Source organism: Pangasianodon hypophthalmus, chromosome 1 (genome assembly GCF_027358585.1).
Source record: "Pangasianodon hypophthalmus isolate fPanHyp1 chromosome 1, fPanHyp1.pri, whole genome shotgun sequence".
NCBI lineage: Eukaryota > Metazoa > Chordata > Actinopteri > Siluriformes > Pangasiidae > Pangasianodon > Pangasianodon hypophthalmus.
This window is the reverse complement of record NC_069710.1, coordinates 8,915,212-8,936,909: the sequence shown is the minus strand read 5'-3', so window position 1 is coordinate 8,936,909 and position 21,698 is coordinate 8,915,212. Positions and strand designations below refer to the sequence as shown.

At 39.3% G+C, this 21,698-nt stretch overlaps 2 protein-coding genes across 6 annotated transcripts in view; one reads left to right on the top strand and one right to left on the bottom strand.

Annotated features, from left to right (window-relative positions):
• nphp3 (nephronophthisis 3) overlaps positions 1–11,964 on the top strand; it is a 37,425-nt gene extending 25,461 nt beyond the window's left edge. For all 3 annotated transcript variants that reach the window (XM_026913839.3, XM_026913837.3, XM_026913838.3), the window contains 7 exons: positions 2,399–2,640; positions 3,489–3,564; positions 3,732–3,859; positions 5,641–5,881; positions 8,482–8,607; positions 8,808–8,923; positions 9,210–11,964. In XM_026913839.3, the coding sequence (XP_026769640.1) occupies positions 2,399–2,640; positions 3,489–3,564; positions 3,732–3,859; positions 5,641–5,881; positions 8,482–8,607; positions 8,808–8,923; positions 9,210–9,378 (1,098 nt within the window). In that variant the 3' untranslated portion in view covers positions 9,379–11,964. The remainder of the gene's footprint in view (positions 1–2,398; positions 2,641–3,488; positions 3,565–3,731; positions 3,860–5,640; positions 5,882–8,481; positions 8,608–8,807; positions 8,924–9,209) is intronic.
• Positions 11,917–21,102, bottom strand: uba5 (ubiquitin-like modifier activating enzyme 5). Of its 3 annotated transcripts, none has more exons than XM_026913840.3 (12): positions 20,774–21,102; positions 20,620–20,665; positions 20,438–20,527; positions 19,297–19,406; positions 18,973–19,059; positions 18,760–18,844; positions 17,477–17,581; positions 17,074–17,201; positions 14,283–14,418; positions 14,039–14,114; positions 12,844–12,950; positions 11,917–12,516 (listed from the first exon to the last, which is right to left on the bottom strand). In XM_026913840.3, exons 1-12 carry the CDS (start codon positions 20,929–20,931, stop codon positions 12,433–12,435), a joined length of 1,212 nt encoding a protein of 403 aa, XP_026769641.1. In that variant the 5' UTR covers positions 20,932–21,102; the 3' UTR covers positions 11,917–12,432. The 3 variants fall into 3 exon arrangements, with proteins under 3 accessions (XP_026769641.1, XP_026769642.1, XP_053092223.1); XM_026913841.3 differs by having other exon boundaries at positions 20,443–20,527; positions 20,774–20,875; XM_053236248.1 differs by lacking the exons at positions 20,438–20,527; positions 20,620–20,665; positions 20,774–21,102 and adding an exon at positions 19,539–20,423.
• Positions 21,103–21,698: the final 596 nt, after the last annotated feature.

Genomic DNA, 21,698 nt, shown 5'->3' with positions numbered 1-21,698 from the left:
CCCTCAACGACTGCAGATTGAGATGTGCCCACTCCAAGAGGCGTTTTACCATCTCGAAAAGGCGTTTCAAGGAGAGCCCGCCTTGGCAATTTATATAGGCGACCACTGTCATGCTGTCCGAGCGGACTAGCACGTGGTGCCCCTTCAGGTCCAGCAAGAAGGTCTGAAGGGCTCGACATACTGCCGTCATCTCGAGGCAGTTGATGTGTAGCCGACCTTCTGCAACCAACCAGGAGCCGAAGGCCGGTTTGCCCTCGCACAGAGCTCCCCAGCCCGTGTTGGAAGCATCCGTCGAGACAACCTTCCTTCTGTGAACAATGCCCTTGGGTACACCCTGCTTGAACCATTGGGCGTCCTTCCAGGGGGCCAGAGCTGCTACGCAGGCCTGGGTCACCCTGATACGAAGGCAACCGTGACGCCACGCACTTGGCGGCACTTGTGCTTTCGGCCAGTACTGAAGGGGTCTCATGCGAAGCAGGCCCAACCGTAGTACTGGTTATGCAGAGGCCATGAGGCCTAGCATCCTTTGAAACATTTTGAGGGGGCGAAGGGCTCCAATTTTGAAGGAGGCCGCGAGCTGCTGTGTGGCTAGCGCATGTTCTGGCGCGACTGCAACCCTCATGTGGGCTGAGTGGAAAACTGCCCCCAGGAACAAAGTTCGTTGGCTGGGGGACAGTGAGCTCTTGGTGAAATTGACCCTGAGTCCTAGGCACTCCAAGTGGCTGAGGAGGAGGGATCTGTGGGACATTAGCTTGGCCTCTGACTGGGCTAAGATGAGCCAGTCTTCGAGGTAATTCTGAATGCGGATTCCTTCCTGTCTCAGAGGGGAAAGAGCCGCATCTATGTACTTCGTAAAAGTGCCAGGGACAGTCCGGAGGGCAGGACCGTGTATTGATAAGCCACTCCCTCGAAGGCGAATCTCAAGAATCGTCTGTGCTGGAGGGCTACCTGGATGTGAAAGTATGCGTCCTTCAGATCCAGAGAAAAGAACCAGTCCCCTGGGTGTATTTGCGAGAGGATCTGATTTCAAAGTAGTCATCCTGAACAGCCGCTTCATGAGCACGCGGTTCAGGTGTCTGAGATCGAGTATGGACCGAAGGCCACCACCCTTTTTGGGGACGAGGAAGTAACGGCTGTAGAATCCTGACTCGTTCTGCACTGGCGGGACCATTTCTACGGCACCCTTCGCCAGTAGGGCCATCACCTCGGAGCGTAGGTCGTGAGCGTCCTTGCTCTGCACTAAGGTGGGAACCACACTGCTGAATCGCAGGGGTCTTCGAGCGAACCGGAGTGAGTATCCTCGTTTTATAATCCCAAAACCCAATCTGACACTCCGGGGATGGCCTGCCAGGCCTCTGCCCATGTGGCGAGGGGTTGGATTGGTTTGAGTGGCAGATCGCCGTGAGTGGACCTGACACAAGTGGAAGAGGAAATTTGCTCTCTTTTCTCGCTATAACAGCAGCTGCTTGTGCGGGCGCTTTCAGAACGGGCCCAGTGTCCACAATAGCATTTACAAACCCACTGCCACCGGCACCCGGAGCAGAACAGGGTGCTTGGGGGCATAACAGAGATCGTTTGGGGGTGGTCCGGCGATGGCGAGACTGCGCCCCCTCCTCTTCCTGTCTGGTAGATCAGGACGACGCCCGAGGCGCAGGATCAAGCGTCAGCTTGGGCCGGGGTCCTTGGTGTCTCATAAATGAGTGGCGTCTGGCTGAGTGGCAGCGCCGCGGAGGCTCAGGCTTTTGAGTAGGCAAGTAGCTCTTGTCTGCAGCGAGGCGTGTCAACGGCGAGTGGCTTCAAGTCTCATAGCTCAGCGGAGAGAAGATCTTCGTCGCTGAAGGAGAATTGATGTGAGATCCTATGGTGCTATGCCTGCTTATATTGCCAGATGGCTCCGCCCATCCTGGCGGGCTTCCTTGCCATAGGCACGTGCAGTTCCGCTGCCGAGCCATTGGTTCACTTTATTGCACTGCACGAACCAATGGCCGTGCAGTTTCACTGCGGAGTTTTCCCCATAGCGTCTAGCGACGCAGTACGAGTGTAGTATTGAAAGGGAACTTTAGTGAGCTTTCTGTTCAGCTGAAAACAGAAACCTCTACAGATATCTGCAAAATATTGCAATAATACCTGAATGCTTGACTGTATACTCAATACAGATAAGATTCTTTAAAGGCTGAAGGAAACAAAAAAAAATTCAATCCAGAATGATAGCAGACAGTAGCAGAAACATACAGTATGTCAGTTTGTTTAGGATGTTATCTTGTGGTTTTTGATTAATGTTTGTGTTCTTGAGGCACTCTTTTTTGTTGAACAAGTTGAAGGAAATCCACAATGATTACCATTGTCTTTCCCAATTTTTTGTGAATGTGCATGTGCGGTGTGTGGTTTTTTTTTCCAGGCAGTTGCACCCCTGCAGCGCTCTCTAGAGATTCGTGAGACAGCTCTGGATCCAGATCACCCCAGTGTGGCACAGTCACTGCACCAGTTGGCTGGAGTTTACGTCCACTGGAGGAAGTTCGGCAATGCAGAGCAACTGTACAAGCAGGCACTGGAGATCACTGAGAATGCATATGGAGCTGAGCATTCAAGTGTGGCAAGAGAACTCGACTCCCTCTCACTCCTGTACCAGAAACAAAACAAGTACATCCTTTGCTAAGAGCCACGTCCATTGACTAAGGAATAAAATACAACAGGGCATGCTGTTATGTGAAAATAACAGAGTGGTGATAAAATGGAATTTCTGTTTGTTTATTTTTTTTTATAAATTTATAGGTTGATTTTTTTTAAACACATCTCAAAGTGTTTTGTTCCTCTTTTGCCAATTTGCCACAGCAATTTGCCAAAATTTACAATTTTTCTTTTCTTTATTAAAGAATGACAACTTTTTAACCATTTATAGTTACATTTAATGATCTGGAACATCCATGAAAACAAGTTAGTTCCTGTTATCACTTACATTACAGCAGCTATAAACAGTCATTCCCTCACCAGTCTCTCTTTTTTCTCTCTTAAAATTAATAAGACAAAAAAAGGCAGCTTTATAATGCTGGAATGTCCTCTGTCCTGAAAATATTCCTGTGATGGAATGACTGTTACAAAGCACTGACACTTGAGACTCCTTCCAAAAATGTTCAGTTACAGAAAACTTCACCATATGAACAATTATGCATTTATATTTATTAAATAACATGTTATTAATCCATTTATTTTCATCTTACATTATGTATCCATCATGCAAGTCCCTGCGAATGAGCTGTTACTATAGAAACAATAACTTATTAGAATGACCATGTTAATACAAACCTGTGACTTTTCTTGCAGCCAGCATTATTGTCAGAGCTGCTGTTATAGAAAATTAATCAACACCTTCTGACCAGCCATATTTGAGAATCCAACAACACTGGGGTTTAAAATCTGTCTTTTCTAGATGCAGCCCTTATGTTTGACTTTTGCTAATTTTTTTATTTAATTGTGGTTTTCATTGTCAGATATGAGCAGGCTGAGAAACTGCATAAGAGATCAGTCAAAATCAGGCAGAAAATGGCTCGTCAAAAAGGCCACATGGTGAGAAAAGATTAATAATTCTTATTTTATTCTAAGCATTGCAGCTCCTGTCAGGATTTTTCTTGTCTGAATATAAGGGTTGTCTTTTATTCATTACACCCATTTGTCTGTGTATGTTTGTGTATATGATTGTGTGTGTGTAAAACTGTGTTTTTGTGTGTGCATAGTACGGGTTTACTCTACTGCGTCGCCGAGCGCTGCAGTTGGAAGAATTGACTCTCAGTAAAGACTCAGCCGACTGTGCCAAGACTCTCAATGAACTTGGTGTCCTCTACTACCTCCAGAACAACCTTGAGTCAGTAACTCCCTCTTTTGTTTACCTCCAAAATATGTCCACTTTCAGTGTGATGGGATTTTGTATACTAATCCCATCTTGTGCTGGTGGAAACCTGTGATGGTTTTTGCAATAAATGATGTAGCAGTAATATATTGTGGTCCTGTGGCTATATTCAAAACCACAAACGACTGTACTAACTAGTGCACCATGATACACCATAGGACTGTGGAAGCAGCTTATTATAGTGAACTAATTTTTCATATGTTTAGAGTATGATGCTGTTTTATATAATTTACAGACAAATCCACTTCTTATTCAGTGTAGAAGAATCAGTGTGCATCAAAAATGTTAAATGTGCATGAAAGAGAATCTCTCCTCTTTCTGAAGGTGGTGTTTCAGGTCAGTAGCGTAGTGAAGGAAATGTTTCTGAACATGATTTTGTATTATTCGGGTAGCACTATAATAGAAATATTGGGCTAGTTCAGTACATTTTTGCATTTATGATGAAATAATATGGGTTCCTTTTTATGCAGAAAGGTCCAAATGAATGAATCTGGTTCAGAGAATATTTTTTACACTGTTTTTTTAAAAAAAAAAAGTGCTCTAATTAAGAAATCAATGTGCTCTAATTAAGAAATTAATGTGCTCTAATTAAGAAATTTATTTAAGAATGCATAATTTTTAATTACTGATGACTGATAACAATGTAGTGTGACTTAGTACAGTTCTCCATGCATTATTATACCATTGCACTGTTGAATTCCCAATTCTGATTGGTCAGAAGGTGTTGAGTAATTTTTCAACAGTGGTTCTGACAGAAGTGCTGGCTGTAATTCAAATCACAGATTTATATTACTTTGCTCTTTCTAATAAATTATTGTTTCTATACAAACAACTTATATAGAGACGCTCCATATGAATGGATTTTAAAAACCATGTATAATTTTTAACATGGTGAAGCCTTCTGTGAGAGTAAATTTATTTAGCATTTTTGGAAGGAGCCTCTATTTTGAAAGGTGTCAGTGCTTTGTAGTGGTCAGAGGGAAGTCTCTTCCGCCACAGGAGGGTCTTCAGGATGAAGGGTTTTGCAGTTTCTCGGTAACATGACAAGCTGCATTTTTTTGTTTTATTAAGAGAAACTTCAAGAGAAAGAAAAAGAGGGGATGATGAGGGAATAACTGTTTATAGCTGTATAACCTCAGTGATAACAGGAACTAACTTGTTTGGATATGCCACAACATTAAGTGTAACTATAAACTGATAAAACATACCATCTGTTGTATGTTAATGAAAAAGGTGAATCATTTGCAAATGGTTGTGGTATAAGAGGAAGAAAACACTTCAGGGTGTGTTGTTGTAAAATAAGCAACTGCAGGGTGGTAATAGTAACTGCACTTCGTTTTGGACCACACCACCCTGTTATTGATTATTTTCTTACAGCAGCATGCCCCATTGTGTTTTATTCTTTTCGTGTCACTACCATTTTCAGGACAATATGTAAATACATATTTCAGTGAAGAATGATCTTTTTTGAAAAATATAATTTGCCAAAAAAAATTCAGGTTCATAATTTGCTAAAATAAAAATTTTAATGGACTTAAACCTGGACTCAAATTTTTGACTATACTGCGTTTAGTCACATTTGAGCAATATTGTTAAACTACTGTCTGTTAAAGGTTTCTACCTGCACTTTAAACTCATGTGGCTAAATGTGTGATCCTGTTATTTTGCTTTGTAATAAATCATTGGTTTGTAACAGTTCTTGGATTGTAACATGGATTTCTTGCATTGTGTTAAAGTGCAGCGAAGGTGTTCTTGATGCGTTCATTGGAGATGCGGCAGCGTGTGTTGGGCGCTGATCACCCGGACTGTGCACAGTCTCTGAATAACCTGGCTGCTCTGCACTGTGAGAGGAGGGATTACGAGAGCGCTGAGCAGCTGTATGAGAAAGCACTGGAAATCCGCAAACGAGCCCTCGCTCCAGACCACCCATCTCTAGCCTATACCCTCAAACATCTTGCCATGCTCTACAAACGCAGGGTGAGAGAGATACACAGACTGCAGCACTCTGTTTTTAGACCAGCTGAGAAATATAAGAAAAAAAATACATTATTTCTAGAGGCAGCTTGTGACTATAAATATGCTATGAGCATATTTTCTCTAAAAGTAAAATTTATAACATGGTCATTTTCTCTGATAAAGCCTACAAACTGACATAAAAATCAACAACAGGGTGGTGTGATTCGGTCCAGCACAAGGGTTGTTACTGTAACCCTGTAACCACCCCAGAGTTGATTACAACTCGAATTCCGAAAATGTTAGGACGTTTTTTAAATTTGAATGAAATGAAAACTAAAAGACTTTCAAATCACATGAGCCAATATTTTATTCACAATAGAACATAGATAACATAACAAATGTTTAAACTGAGAAATTATACACCTTTATCCACTAAATGAGCTCATTTCAAATTTGATGCCTGCTACAGGTCTCAAAAAAGTTGGCACGGGGGCAACAAAGGGCTGAAAAGGCAAGAAATTTTGAAAAGATTCAGCTGGGAGAACATCTAGCAACTAATTAAGTTAATTGACATTAGGTCTGTAACATGATTAGCTGTAAAAGGATGTCTTAGAGAAGCAGAGGCTCTCAGAAGTAAAGATGGGCAGAGGCTCTCCAATCTGTGAAAGAGTGCGTAAAAAGATTGTGGAATACTTTAAAAACAACGTTCCTCAACATCAAACTGCAAAGGCTTTGCAAATCTCATCATCTACAGTGCATAACATCATCAAAAGATTCAGAGAAACTGGAGAAATCTCTGTGCATAAGGGACAAGGCCGAAGACCTTTGTTGGATGCTCGTGGTCTTCGGGCCCTCAGACGACACTGCATCACTCATCGGCATGATTCCGTCATTGACATTACTAAATGGGCCCAGGAATACTTCCAGAAACCACTGTCAGTAAACACAATCCGCCATGCCATCTGCAGATGCCAACTAAAGCTCTATCACGCAAAAAGGAAGCCATATGTGAACATGGTCCAGAAGCACCGTCATGTCCTATGGGCCAAAGCTCATTTAAAATGTACTGTTTCAGAGTGGAAAAGTGTTCTATGGTCAGACATTCTTGTTGGTAATCACGGACGCCGTGTCCTCCGGGCTAAAGAGGAGGGAGACCCAGCGTGTTATCAGCGTTCAGTTCAAAAGCCAGCATATCTGATGGTATGGGGGTGCATAAGTGCATACGGTATGGGCAGCTTGCATGTTTTGGAAGGTACTATGAATGCTGAAAGGTGTATAAAAGTTTTAGAGCAACATATGCTCCCCTCCAGGCGACGTCTATTTCAGGGAAGGCCTTGTGTATTTCAGCAGGACAATGCAAAACCACATACTGCCGCTATTACAACAGTATGGCTTCGTAGTAGAAGAGTCCGGGTGCTGAATTGGCCTGCCTGCAGTCCAGATCTTTCACCTATAGAGAACATTTGGCATCATTAAACCAAAAATACGTCAAAGACGACCACAAACTCTTCAGCAGCCGGAAACCTATATTAGGCAAGAATGGGACCAAATTCCATCATCAAAACTCCAGAAACTCATAACCTCGATGCCCAGATGTCTTCAAACTGTTTTGAAAAGAAGAGGAGATGCTACACCAGGGCAAGCATGCCCCTATCCCAACTTTTTTGAGACCTGTAGCAGGCATCAAATTTGAAATGAGCTCATTTTGTGCATACAATTGTAAAATTTCTCAGTTTAAATATTTGTTATGTTATCTATATTCTATTCTGAATAAAAGATTGGCTCATGTGATTTGAAATTCTTTTAGTTTTCATTTTATTCAAATTTAAAAAACGTCCCAACATTTCCGGAATTCAGGTTGTAATAAGATTCCTGTAATAATGTAAGATTCTTTAAGTAGTAAGATTTTCCTGTAATAACACATTTTGAAGGGTTTTATTGAACTTATACCACAGCAATTTGCCAAGGATTACATTTTTAAACATTTTCTAACTGACCAAATCAGTTTGTAGGTATGGTTAATGTTGTGGACATGAAAACACCTATAAACAGCTATAAACAGTCATTCATGTACCAGCCACTTTTTGTCTCTTGATATTAATAAGAAAAAATGCAAGCTTTCAGGTTAGAGAAACCAAAATATAATAAACATCTCCTCACAGAAAACTTCAATATATCAACAATTACACAATTCAAAGTCTGTGTGAAAGTTGTAGACTATAGAACAAGCTCATTTATAATAATAAAAACCCTGCGATTTGCAGCCAGAACCACTGTCACAGCTGCTGTTAGAAAATTAATCAACAAATACTGACTGATCAGAATAAAGAATTCAACAGCACTGTGGTATAGTAATTAATATTGTATTATTAACACTACATTGGATGTGCGTATAAAAGGCAGCTGGAGGCAGATCTGATGCTGATTTTGCAGTACTGCAGGTTTCTCTCATATCCTAGCTACAGTTTTTTACAGTTACGTAATAGTTATTAGTACCTAGAAGAGTAACTCAGTCCAAAATTCAAAATGTGTGTATGTGTGTGTATGTGTGTGTATGTGTGTGTATGTGTGTGTATGTGTGTGTATGTGTGTGTATGTGTGTGTGTGTGAGCACCTTTTAGGGGAAGATGGAGAAGGCAGTGCCTCTCTATGAGTTGGCTCTTGAGATCCGAGAGAAGAGCTTTGGGCCCAAACACCCCAGTGTGGCTACAGCTCTTGTTAATCTCGGTGTGCTCTACTGCCAGCTGGTGAGACTGGAAACCACAACTGACACAGATTTCATGCCAAAAGAATAACTGAACTGTGGTATTAATACGTGTGCTGCTACTGTAGCTGATGTGATCTAGCAAGGATTCATGATTTAGTGAATAACTGGAACTTATTGACATATTTCATTCATTTATGCCAAGGTACCACTGTTTGGCATGTGTGTGTGTGTATATTGCAGAAGAAGCACAACGAGGCATTACCACTGTATGAGCGGGCTCTCAGAGTGTATGAGGATAGCCTTGGGCGACTGCACCCTCGAGTAGGAGAGACCCTAAAAAATCTGGCTGTGCTCAGGTTTGTTTTCTCTCATTTTACAATACAGAACAATTAAAATCCCTTGCAGGAAAGATCATGCACAGTAGTGAGGAGTATTAAACCCTATTTTCTCTTCACTGCAATGAATGTCTTAGTGACCATGGCCTCTTGGTCTCTTTTCATATTATTTGAACTGTGAAATATATAGATACAAAAAGACCTATTCACATGCTTTGGAAGACAGGGTGAAAAGATGGGAGTAATTATCTAAGGCTGTATTTTTGAATGAGTGACCTGAATCTGAATCTCTGAATCTCTTCCAAAGTTACGAGGAAGGGGATTTTGAGAAAGCCGCTGAGCTGTACAAACGAGCCATGGAGATCAAGGAGGCCGAAACGTCTTTGGTGTGTGAGAAAGCACCATCTCCTCACTCATCCAGCGGCGACACATTCAGCTTGCAAAGCCCCACCCTCCTACCTCACACCCCCAGGTGACCTCTGACACTTCCATCTGTCCTCTTAAAAAAACTGACTTGTGTAATACACCAAAGGAAAGTTCTGGTCCAAGCAATTACACCTGTGCCCTGTGGGGAAATAACACGTGAACTGAATGGTAATTTTTGTTACTTGTCATTTATTGGGCATTGTCAGTCCTGCTTACTGCTGTAGATAATACTATTTTAAAGTGTTATTTTTCAAAACCTTGGTATGCAGAGATGGTATTTTTTGGTTTCAGTTACCTTTAATGTAAAAAAACTGAATATGTGAGTGTAAATCAGCTTTAGAAAAACGATAGTGTTCTTGTGTACAGCAATACAATGTTAGTCTCAGTGCTACAGGTGAAAAGATCGTTAGGAAGTGAATGATAGTCTAGAACATAATGTGCCTTACAAAAAATCTAACATAGGAACATGTGCATAGATCTGTAACATTAAACTGGTGACATCTGAAGTTGTGCAACTCGTAAAGTTGTCAGAGCCATAAGTATACAAACAAAGCTGCTGCTTAGACCTGTTTGAAGTATGTATATGAAACATGGCAATCAGTTAATTATAAACATTTAACACAGTTCTAAATGGCTCTGAGTCTATGTAATAATGGAGAATCAACATACTTGTAAAGCCATTTATGCTTAAAATTCCACAAGATTTCCAGTAAGTCTTAAAAATAGCATGTATTATTTAGCATCTTATTGTAACGCAACTGAAGGATGTTTTGGTGTTATTTAAAACAAAAATTAGCAAACCACTTAAACTTTTTTTGTCATTTCCAGATGACATTTACATTCTTGCCTGATTGTGGCTTTTATGCAGGCTTTCAGACTTTCTCTACTTTTATTTTTTCTTTATTTAAAAATGCTAAATGTCAGAATACCCTGCCTTCTCATACATGCTATTTCCAGTGATAGATTTTAGAAAACTTTGAGTAATGTGTCACAATTCTCATACCTGAATACATTGTTAAAATGATGGTACACACATTTATCCTAATCCTTACATAGGACAAATGTGTGTTCTTGTTCAGTTATGACCCTACAGAGAAACTGCTACACTAACATCAACATTTTCTGCCATGAGAAAGAGAAGTCGTAAAATGTTACTTTTTGTGTTGGTATGTGTTTTGATATTTGTACTTTTGTTTTATAATGATAAGAGTACTTAAACACTACATTAATTATGTAAATTACATTTATTAATACAGTTTATAAAGATGACTGAATATTAAACAATATCTTTTTTAAATCAAAAATACATCATGAATTACTGAATTAACTTTCCTGTTAAACAACTTTCAGTGTCTAATGAGTCCTCCATCCTTAGGCATTACCAGTCTGAACACAGTGCCAGCTCATGCCTTTGGATAATCTTTATACGTAAATATCACATAAGATTAGGCTCATTAAGATAGCACTTTACTGATCCCAAGGGGAAATTAGTGTGTTCTAACAGCATACATAAAAGGCAAGGCACAAATACAAATAAGAAATAAAGTAAGTATAAAACGTTAAGGATAGAGTAAGAAAGTAAATAAATATTGAAAATATAGAAAAATAAAATTGCTGGAGGTGGAGGGGACTTTCTGGAAATCCACCACGAGCTCCTTTGTCTTCCTGGTGTTTAGTTGGCGATGGCTGCACTGACGCTGGTCGACAAAGCTGTTTGCCAGGCTTGTGTAGGCCACCTCCCTTCTCACACTAATACACCCCACAATAACAGTGTCATCAGAGAACAGTATTCTGTAGTAGGTCAGATACATTTATATTTATATAAATAAATTATATAATGTAAATAAATTAAATTTTAAAGTTTCATAAATTCAGCTGAGTTTTTGGTCTCAGTTTCCAGTCAGTGTTTATATAGCCTTAGTCTCGCATTTACTTCATTTACTGTAGTTTCAGCATTCGTAAATTGTGCAAATTTTGTTTCAAACTTACACAGCCAAATAAAATTCATATAATGGGCCAAGTGAACTCTAAAATACAAACTTCTGCAAGTAGTGATAAATATTCCTTTTTATAGTTATACTCTATATTACTTGAACCATCCAAAATACTGAAATGGATTATTATTGCTATGGAGGCAACTTTAATGCTTATGTACTCCAAAACCCAACAAATGGTCCAATGTAACAATAAGTGCAGTATTGCTGATGTTGAGTGTTACATGCCTTTTTGTTTCATCCCTGTTCACATACAATTCATGTACATTTTTGCACATGAAACATGGTGTATGTTTCAAACCTTTTTTAGTCATTTACAGTAGTTCAGAATGGAAGTATACCAGTTCCCAAGGATGCAAATATACAATTGACTGAGCTGCTTAAAGAACAGTCATGCTTACATGCATTTGCAGACCTTTAGTCTGCTGAAACCCTGAATTATACTGCTACCATTTTATAGTGAAAATACCGGATTTAAATTTAATGTCTGCAGGCAAACACTACACAATACAACTACAACTATTAGATCATGTGCAAGCATTAATAAAGTGAACTATTTAATGTGTGTGTACAATAAATGACAAAAACATATGATTGTGTATGATGTTCCCTTGAATGTCAATAAATAGTTTATTGAACAAATACTTTTATTGAACAATACTTTATTGATCTAGCTACGAGCTCAAAGATCTTTGAGCAATTGAAATGACAGAAAATGTCCAGTTCGAAAGATTTAACAGTGATGGAAAAAAACAAATCCTCACAATTCTCTGTGCTACTTCATTTTCAGCTGAGCAGTGAATGTTTAGCACTATGACTATAGAGAGCAAACAATAATGAAATCTCATTAATACACAGTTTTCATTTACAGTGTTTAAATAATCAACATCCCCATTTATCTTTCTAGCCAGGGTTTGGAAAATCTTGATGAATGGAGAAATCTTGGTCAGTGTGTGCCATTAGCTGCAGCTGTAATGTCTTTGTAAGTAAAGAGAAGATTCTTAACGTGAAAAGAATAAGACTGTATATAATGTCTTCATGTATTGTAGTGCCTCAGAACACAGTGAGAGGAGCTTGTGTCTGTATGCGAAATCAAGAGACAATCTGCCTTTACAACTTCTTCATATGAGCCATCAACTCCTCTAAACTCTGGTCTGTCTCCTCCACAGTCTCTCCTGAATTTATTTCTCTATCCTGAGGAAAATACAAAAGACATACATCAATGTTAAAATGTTTAGAGGAAGGCTGGTAGGCAGGGTCAGGAAGGGGGTTGGGGAGGATGGGGCAGGGTCGAGGGCAAATGGGTATGCAGGTTGGGGTGAACAAGGTTGGCAGGCTATGTGGGGGAGGGGTGATGGGTTCAGGGGGAGTCCTGTGAAGAATACTGCTTGTTACGGCAACCAACAGCATCATACAAGCAATAAATACAATCAGATAAAATATTTTAAACAAAAAGTACATTGTTATAATACATGTGAGATAATGATGGTACAAGATGAGGCATGCTCATGTTGCGTGTACCTTATTGGGGATGGTGTAGGCTACAGTTATGCCCTCTGGTAAATCTGGCTTTGGACCTGATGCATCCTGAAGCTCTGCCGCTGTGATCTCAGATACCAGCTCTATACCTAATCAGAGCACAGGTAGAACATGATTATACACAACAAACACCATACAGGATTTTATCTTCTGCTATGTGCTGTATTCTGTGGTCATTTTAACATGACACTGAATTATGTCTCTGACAAGAGCCTGAAGTAGATAGAAAGAAAGAAAGAAAGAAAGAAAAAGATTTTGGTTTTTACTAGATTGATAGACAGTTGAATTGCATCATATATCAGAGCACAATGGCCGAAAACTCTTAACAACTCATGTCATATGAGTTATAGTAAATTGATGACATATTTTTTTGTAGTTTGTTTTGAGAATGTCATTGTTGACTTGCCCTTGCTTGGTAGTGGTAGTTTTACCACATTAGTTTATCAAAAGAACTACAAAAAAATACTGTGTCATCAGTATACTATAACACACATGGTCTTGAAGAAACATTTTGTTCCGAGTTACAGAGGAATATGTACGAGTTATGTAGAGGAATGTATACGAGTTATATAGAGGACTGACAAAAATCCACTTGACTTCCCTATTCCCTGTGGAATTTTACCAGATTTTCAGTTGGGCAGAAAAAAAATTAGCTTGGTCCTAAGCTCCATCTCCACTGTGGGTTTAAATAAGCATAAGCATCTAGTAATCTCTGCCCCAATGGTTCCTGGTCTGTAGAGAAGTAGCTACACTGGAGCAGGAAGTAAAAGAAGGTTCCTGGAACCATATGCTTGGTTCCTCTGTTCCTGAAAAAACTCTTATGGTGAAAAAGTATCGCTTACAATTGGACTCGGTTCACTTTCTTGCTATTTATGTGAAATCATATAATAAAAACTGTTATTCTACCAACCTGAAAATCTGGTAAAATCTCACAGGGAACAGTGAAGTCAAGTGGATTTTTATTGTCAGTCCACTATATAACTTGTATACATTCCTCTATAACTCAGAACAAACTGTTTCTTCAAGACCATATTGCAACTCATAATGTAGTACTATAGTACACAGGACTACAAATACATGGCAGTGTGAGAGTGCAAAATATATAATGAATAAACAGGACAAAAAAGGTGAAAATAAACCTAAAATACACCACACTGTATGTGGGTTCTTCACTCACCCCAGTCATTTTCTTCATGCACTACTTTCTCTTCCTCCTCCGCTACTTCCTGTTTAGGACGCTCAGCTTCTTTTTTCTATTTAAAGAACATCATTGGAACTGGTGTTAGGTTCAAAGAATTTCACTCAAAAGTAGTGATGTTCTGTATGTTTGTGTGTGAGGGATTAAATGGGCTCCAATGAGGTTAATACTATAGATGACACCATCATGCCAATGACTGAGTGAAGAAAGAAGAGATGCTCACTATGTACTCCTCCTGTTGCCTCCTGCAGTGTCTGTCATCACACTGTGGGTTGGCTTTCATGGCCATAGTAGGGAAAAAGTCCTGCATGGCATTATAGCCCAGGTAAAAGCTCACTGTTCCAAACCCAAGCAGATACCTACAACACAGTGTCCATATATTTTTACTTAAACAATAACTGTAATTAAATAATTCAACCTGTTATTCAATAACCATCATATTAGACAATTATAATCAATCATGTTACTTCAGTATGTTTTTTCCAGCGATGATATGGTGTCAAGTCAGAGTGACCAATTCACATCTGCAGATATGACATGTCTATGATATGATGTACTGATCCAATGTACTTACAAAAGCCAAAACTCTGTGACCCAGAGTTTGCTTCTCTCTGGTTTGTATGTTACTTCCTACCATGTGTCTGCTGACCATAACATAAAATTAAGGCCTAAAAGCAAGAATTAGTGAGTAACTTTTGGGACAGAGCAAGAAGGAGGTAAGACACAAAGGCTGAATCACTTCTGAACATACAGAAAAATTAAGCTGACAGACAACCAGTCCTAAAATTTGAACCTCATTTAAAGTTGATGAATTTTTTACTTCTTACACAAATCTCCAGTTTCAATCTTCCTTTATTCATTTTTTCTATATTTACTTTTCTTTAAGATTAGATATGTAGGAGTAAAGCAAGTATGGTCAAAGCTGATACTGTAAAGAATATTTTGGTTTAAAAATTCTCACATATATTCAATGGCATGTAAATAACATATTTGTAATATTAACTAATATTGTAAAAAGTCAGAACTGTATCATTCCAATGTGTCTGTATGCAATTTAATGGCATTTTCCATGAAACTATGATCAGGGTTTTCAATCATATTAAGACATCATTTTTCAGGACTTTTCCAGGATTTTTTAATGACATACAGCTAGTGTGATTGCCAGGCATCATGCTCTTAGGCTGCAGCTTTAAGAACCAAAATGAAGTGTGTAGTATTTTGTAACCTAAATACCTTAATAACCTTCTGTCTGACTTCAGAGGAGAGTGACAAAACATCTTATGCTGCCAAACAGATAAAGCCATGAATGGCTTCACTCACAAAACATGAACGAAGTCTTAAATTAATTTAGTAAATTAATAATGACACCAAGTGTTGTTCATCAGGGTGATTTCACTATATATGCATGTGTTTTATATAATTTTATTAAAAATTTTTTAATGAGCTTAGTTACAGCTAATAACGTATGTTTATTTACAGTCCCTACTTCAGTTCTGCAAGCGTTCCTGTCCTTGTTAACGAGTAATTAAGCAAAAAAATAAAAATAATCTGACTAAATGCTAACACTAGTGATTGCAGCTACAGTCGAGATGCACACAATATGCGTTATGTATGTCTGATCACGCCCCTTCATTTCCCCCTCAAAGCCACACCATGTCGGATTTCCCGGCCTGAAATTGTGTCCCAGTCCGGCCCTGGCCACAGGTGATATTTTTGTCAATCAGCAATAGTTATGGGGCATGAAAAGAAAATGGTATGTTACACACGATCTCAGAAGCCTATTTTGACTAGTCACAATGCTAATTTTAGATAGATATAGAAAAAAAATAACTGAGACATCTTTAATGGAGATATCTTTATTTAGTACTCCATAAACTCAGTGGTGAAACTGAACCAGTCAATATGCAATTTTAAATAGTTTAAGAGTTTTGGCTAATCATAAATGAATTACAGATACACTCATATATACAGTATATATACACTATTATATATTTGTTTCTAAATTATTTTTAATTATTTTACAAAGTTAAATATTATTATTTTGAATATTATTACAAAATAGTAGTATTTGTTACTGTTTATTAAATATATTATTTAGTAATTGTCATTAATATATAGCATTGCTATTATTATTATTTTATTATATTATATTATTATATATCACAATTGTTCCACTCCATTTAATGCACGCTGAACTGCATTCAGCTGCTATTTCTACCTCCACTGTAATGTAAATTACAACTGAGCCTACCATTTCCACTTAAGGTGCAATACATGTATATTAGGATGGTAATTTTTTTTGTACATTTTGGATGCATCGTGTTGTGACCAAACACCAAGAAAACTTCCTAATACATGTAAATGTATATGGCAAATAAAATGATTCTGATTCTATATGGCCAAAGGGTTGTAGCACCTGACCATCACACCCATATGTGGACCTTCCCCAAACTGTTGCCACAAAGTTGGAAGCACACAATTGTATAGGATGTGTTTGTATGCTGTAGCATTACAATTTCCCTTCACTAGAATTAAAAGGCCCAAACAGGGTTCCAGCATGACAATGTTCCTGTGCACAAAGCAAGGTCCATGAAGACCTTGCTTTGTGCACAGCACTCTAAATTTGTTTACAGTTCACTCTAAACAAAAAAGTACAAGGTTTAAATAAGGAGCCTTTCAGACAAAAACTCACTTGTCCCTGTTTCCAAGATAAGCTCATTCTTGAAACTGCGTCTTTCAGTTCTTGGGCACATGCATACATTTTATGTCGCAGTGTGATTTTCCCCAAGGAACTGATCAGTCAGCATTCTCAATCTGCCGTTTACTTCGATCTTGAACAGCTAACATTCCAGGACAGCACAGGATTATCCTGGACATTTTACTTTTTCTCCCATTTTCCATGTGTTTTCCATGATTGGAAACTTAGTCAACAATTTTCCAGGTTTTCCAGGATACTTTGGATCCCTGTGTGATGTACAACCCCTAGCCTACCCTGAGCTGTGACTGGTTCTTACTTTAGGACATTCTGCACAAGGATCCCAGCAACGACGCCCATGGTGGTGGGTAAACTGGCAGCACACACTCCATCCCTCTTTAGAGTCTTCTCATCAATGTTTGCTGCCACTACCAGCGGAGGGGCACACTGCCAAGCAAAAGCAACTATATATAAACCATGTCAATCTCTCCAGGTCAAAGGAGGCACTTAAAATTTCAACATTAAATGACAGCATAAACATAGTCAATATGCTTCTCATCAGAAACGGGTGAGTAAATAAAGGTCACTGTTAAAATCAAAGTTTCACTGAATACTAGAGGAACGTAACGTTTTGCACAATTTTCTCCCATATGTTTGCCCTAAAATAACATACCAAATTCAACTCATCAGCTGCTTATTAAACAAGTAAATAGTGTACCTACAGCAAAGCATGCTGTTTGCCCTGGAATGATGAGTTGTATGTGTCCAGACACGGCATTCTCACTCACTCCAGACTCCATCCATGTCTGACCCAACTCATTACAAGCCTAGACAGGGAGTAAACACACAGCATTTTGGAAAAGGCATACCCAGATTCTACACAATTTAAGATAACAGGATTCAGCAAAAAAATAAATGTTCAAATGCAGTGGATCGGCCAAGACATGCTTGGTGCTAGACATTTCCTTCTTTAGTTTTGCCTGAAACTAAGTCTAATGCAGCTAACAAATAAGAAGAGAAATAATATCTATCCAAAAACACACCTGCTTCAAACTGCATACAGTTCAGATGCCACACAGACTCAGTGATATAGTTTAGGACAGTGTGACATAGTGTAATCTATAAACATTAACAAAACCATGTCACTGAATGCTGTAATGTTATGAGGGCAGCCATCTTTAACAACCAGAACTTAAAACATCCTTTATCTGAAACAATGTTACACTATATGGCCAAATGTTTGTGGATTTGTGACCATCACACCCATATATAGGCCTTCCTCAAACTGTTGCCAGAAAGTTGGAAGCACACAATTGTACAGAATGTCTTTGTATGCTGTAGCATTACAATTTCCCTTCACTGGAACTAAGTGGCCCAAACATGTTCCAGCATGACACGAACACATGGTTTGCCAAGGTTGGTGAGAAAAACTCAAGTGGCCTGCACAGACCACTGACCTCAACCCCACTGAAGATGTCTGGGATGAACTGGAACACCGACTGAGCCCCAAGCCTCAGTGCCTGACCTCACCAATTGCTCTTGTGGCTGAATGGGCAAATCCCCACAGCCACACTTTAAAAAATTTTTATGCCTTACTATTAATATTGTGGCTCTGGTTTGGATTCTACAGCAGAGAATACGGCTTCTTTCAGGAGTCTGCTAAAACCTCAGGGTTTATAAAGGATTATAAATCTCTTACCGGGGATTATAAATCAGAATGAAGACTGAATAATCCAGAAAACAACCCCTCATTCTGAGATGCTCAAGCAAACCTGTTACACCAACAGTGACGCAATAAATGAAGGAAGCATGTGTCTAATATAGGCCAGTTTTTTTGCAAATGAACATAATAGAGACGTGACTAAACAATCAGACTTCACTCACATTCAAACAGCACTGAAGAACTTATAACTCTTTGGGTTCAAGACTTAGTTACTGATGTGTTACTTATATGTAAATACAACAAAATTAGGCTTAATCTGAAATAAATAAATAAAATACCCACCGTGTTAATGGCCATTCGAGCTTCAAAATTATCCACACAACTCAACACCAAATCCACACACTTTCCTTCTTGAAGTCCACCATTACTGAAACACACACACAGACACACACGAATAAAAAGCAGGTGTGAGCAATACATTAAAATGAGAAATAATTACCTTTCAACGTAAAAAACATAAATGCAATTATGGCCAGTGGATCAGGACACATTCACCTGATGCGGTCCATGAAATGTGTGAAGTTGTCCATAGTGGTTATGTTGTAATTGTGCGTCTCAAATATAACATCTGGATTGATATTCCTGCCGGTCAATGAGAAGTGAGGATGAGTCACGTGACATTATTTTTTACCACATTAAATTTTATATCTAACTGGCTTCGGATATGATTGATTATGGTATGTCATGTTAACAATGTGTTCAGCTCTCATCTCTTCCTCCAGGTAAAGTGCATGTCATAATGCTGATGACAACTGATAAAAAGAAAAGCTGCAAACACTTCAAACACAGCCTTAAATAGGTCTTTTGTGTCTCCTTCACCTCAGTGTGTGCTCTGCTGCCTCCACTTTGCTGAGCCCTGCTTGATGCGGCTGGAAGAAGAGGCGGTTCATGTTGGCCAGCTCCACTTTGTCATAATCAAACAACAACAACTAGAGCAGGAAAAAACAAGCATACACACAGCAAAATAAAGCACATCTGCCCATTAATGGAGAGTAAAAAAGGAGGGGTTGCTTTCAGGATATTCAATTTCTCCTAAATACAATTATTCAGCTGATACCTGCCTTACTGGCTTCACTTTATTATGGCAACCTTCCATATAGCTGCACTCTGTAGACATACAATCAGTGATTATAGTCCATTTGTAGCTGTTCACAGCTTATCAGCACATCAGTGTGAAAGCTGGGTAGAGCAATAGTCCACCAACCAAAAATATCCAGCCAACACTGGTCTTCTGAGTGGTAAACATCCGCTTAGTGGCACTTCTCCAGGTGGAAACACCTTGTTGATGAGAGAGGTCAGAGGAGAATGGCCAGACCGGTTCATGGCAACAGAAAAGCTACATTAACTCATATAACCACTCCTTACAACTGTGGTGTGCAGAAAGGCAAATCAGGGCTACAACAGCAAAAGACCACTTTGGGTTTCATGAGTGTCAAAAACAGGAACTTGTGGGCACAGGCTCACCAGAACTGGACAAATGAAGATAACGTAACAGAAAAATGGCACCTGGTCTGATAAAGCTAGATTATTGCTGCAAAATGTAGATGGTAGGGTCAGAATTTGGTATCGACACCATGAATCCATGGACTCAACCTGCCATGTGTCAACAGTTCAGGCTGGTGTAATGGCGTGGGGAATGGTTTCTTGGCACACACTGGGCCCCTTAATCAAGCATCATTTAAATGCCACAGCCTACCTGAGTATTGTTGCCAACCCTGTGCATCCCTTTACCCATCTTATAATGGCTACTTCCAGCACGATACTGCGCCATGTCACAGAGCTGTCTCGAACTGCTTCTATCAACATGACAGTGAGTTCAGTGTACTTCAGTGGCTTCCCACATCAGTCACCACATCTGAATCCAATAGAACAGGAGATTCGCTCTCCTAGCCAGTGTGGTGTTCCTAAAAAAGAGGCCAGTGAGTGTATGTACCGTAATACAATGAGAAAATTGCATTACCTTACCAATGCCACATCTGGTGAGCATCTCTGCAGTGACGCTGCCCACCCCTCCCACTCCCACCACGGCCACAGCAAACGAGCGGATTTTCTACACACCAACACAAACACATGGTGATCAGCACAAACACACAGCATACACACACATTTTGATTTATATACACCAAAGTACACCTGCATTACCTCATAGTCTTCAACTATTCCCATGCGTTTCAATGCCATCAGCCGGCTGCGAGAAGATGAACACTTGATTAATTAATATTAGCTAATTCACTGATTAAGACCATACTGTACAGTAAGAATACAGAAACGACAGTTTATCTTGAAGTCCGCCTACCTATACGGGTTTGAATCCACCACTTCAGCGCTCATTTTATCAATCTTTGCTCTAAGCACTGGGTTTTGAAGATTCTCTTGGCTTCGCTGTTGTTTGCACTTTATTAGTTCGTTTTCTAATTCACGGATTCGTAGCTTCAGCTCTTCGACGGTGGCCATTGCTCCTGCAGATGAATACCGCTCAGTTCAACACACTTCAATTTTACCGGAAAGCCAAACTTACAAAATACAAACCAGTCTGAATGTACACGTCTACAATTGTACCATCAGCTGACACACGGTGTTCTACAATAACCGGACCGTGTGGAAACTAACACTTGCTGGTTAGTTCCGCCATCAGTCATGTTCAGACAAAAGTCTCAGTCCGTCTGTGAATAAGCCTCTGACTGGCTCACTAATGGCTTTAAGAGATAGCTGGGATGTAGGAATAGTTGTTTGGATACCTGACCCAGTATCCAATTTAGAAAAGAACATGGTCTCAGTGGTCAATAAGAGACACAAATCCTCAACAAAAAATTAGTATGCAGTCAAGATTGATTGTTTTTTAGGAAGTCTATAATTCTCTACACTGTCGTGACATTGTGAAACCATCTAATGCTTATAGAGTCCTCTGCATAGAAAGTGTGTTCTCTGCAAGTACTGCAGCAAATTAGTTCACATTAAATCACATATTTGAGAGGTTTATTACTCCTACGCAGTTCATGCAGATTTGAATCATATCCTGTTCAAGTTTATTTAAATAATCATTTTAGCACTGTAGCCTATATTCATCAAAATCCCTTAATAATGAGGAACTATAGAGCTATAGCTATATAGAGCAATAAAGTCAGTACAGCAATACCATTAAGTAGCCTACACAGTAATGTCATTCTGTTAGCTATAAATTTGAATCAAGGTCTTTTAGTGTTTTCAGTGGATAAATCTTT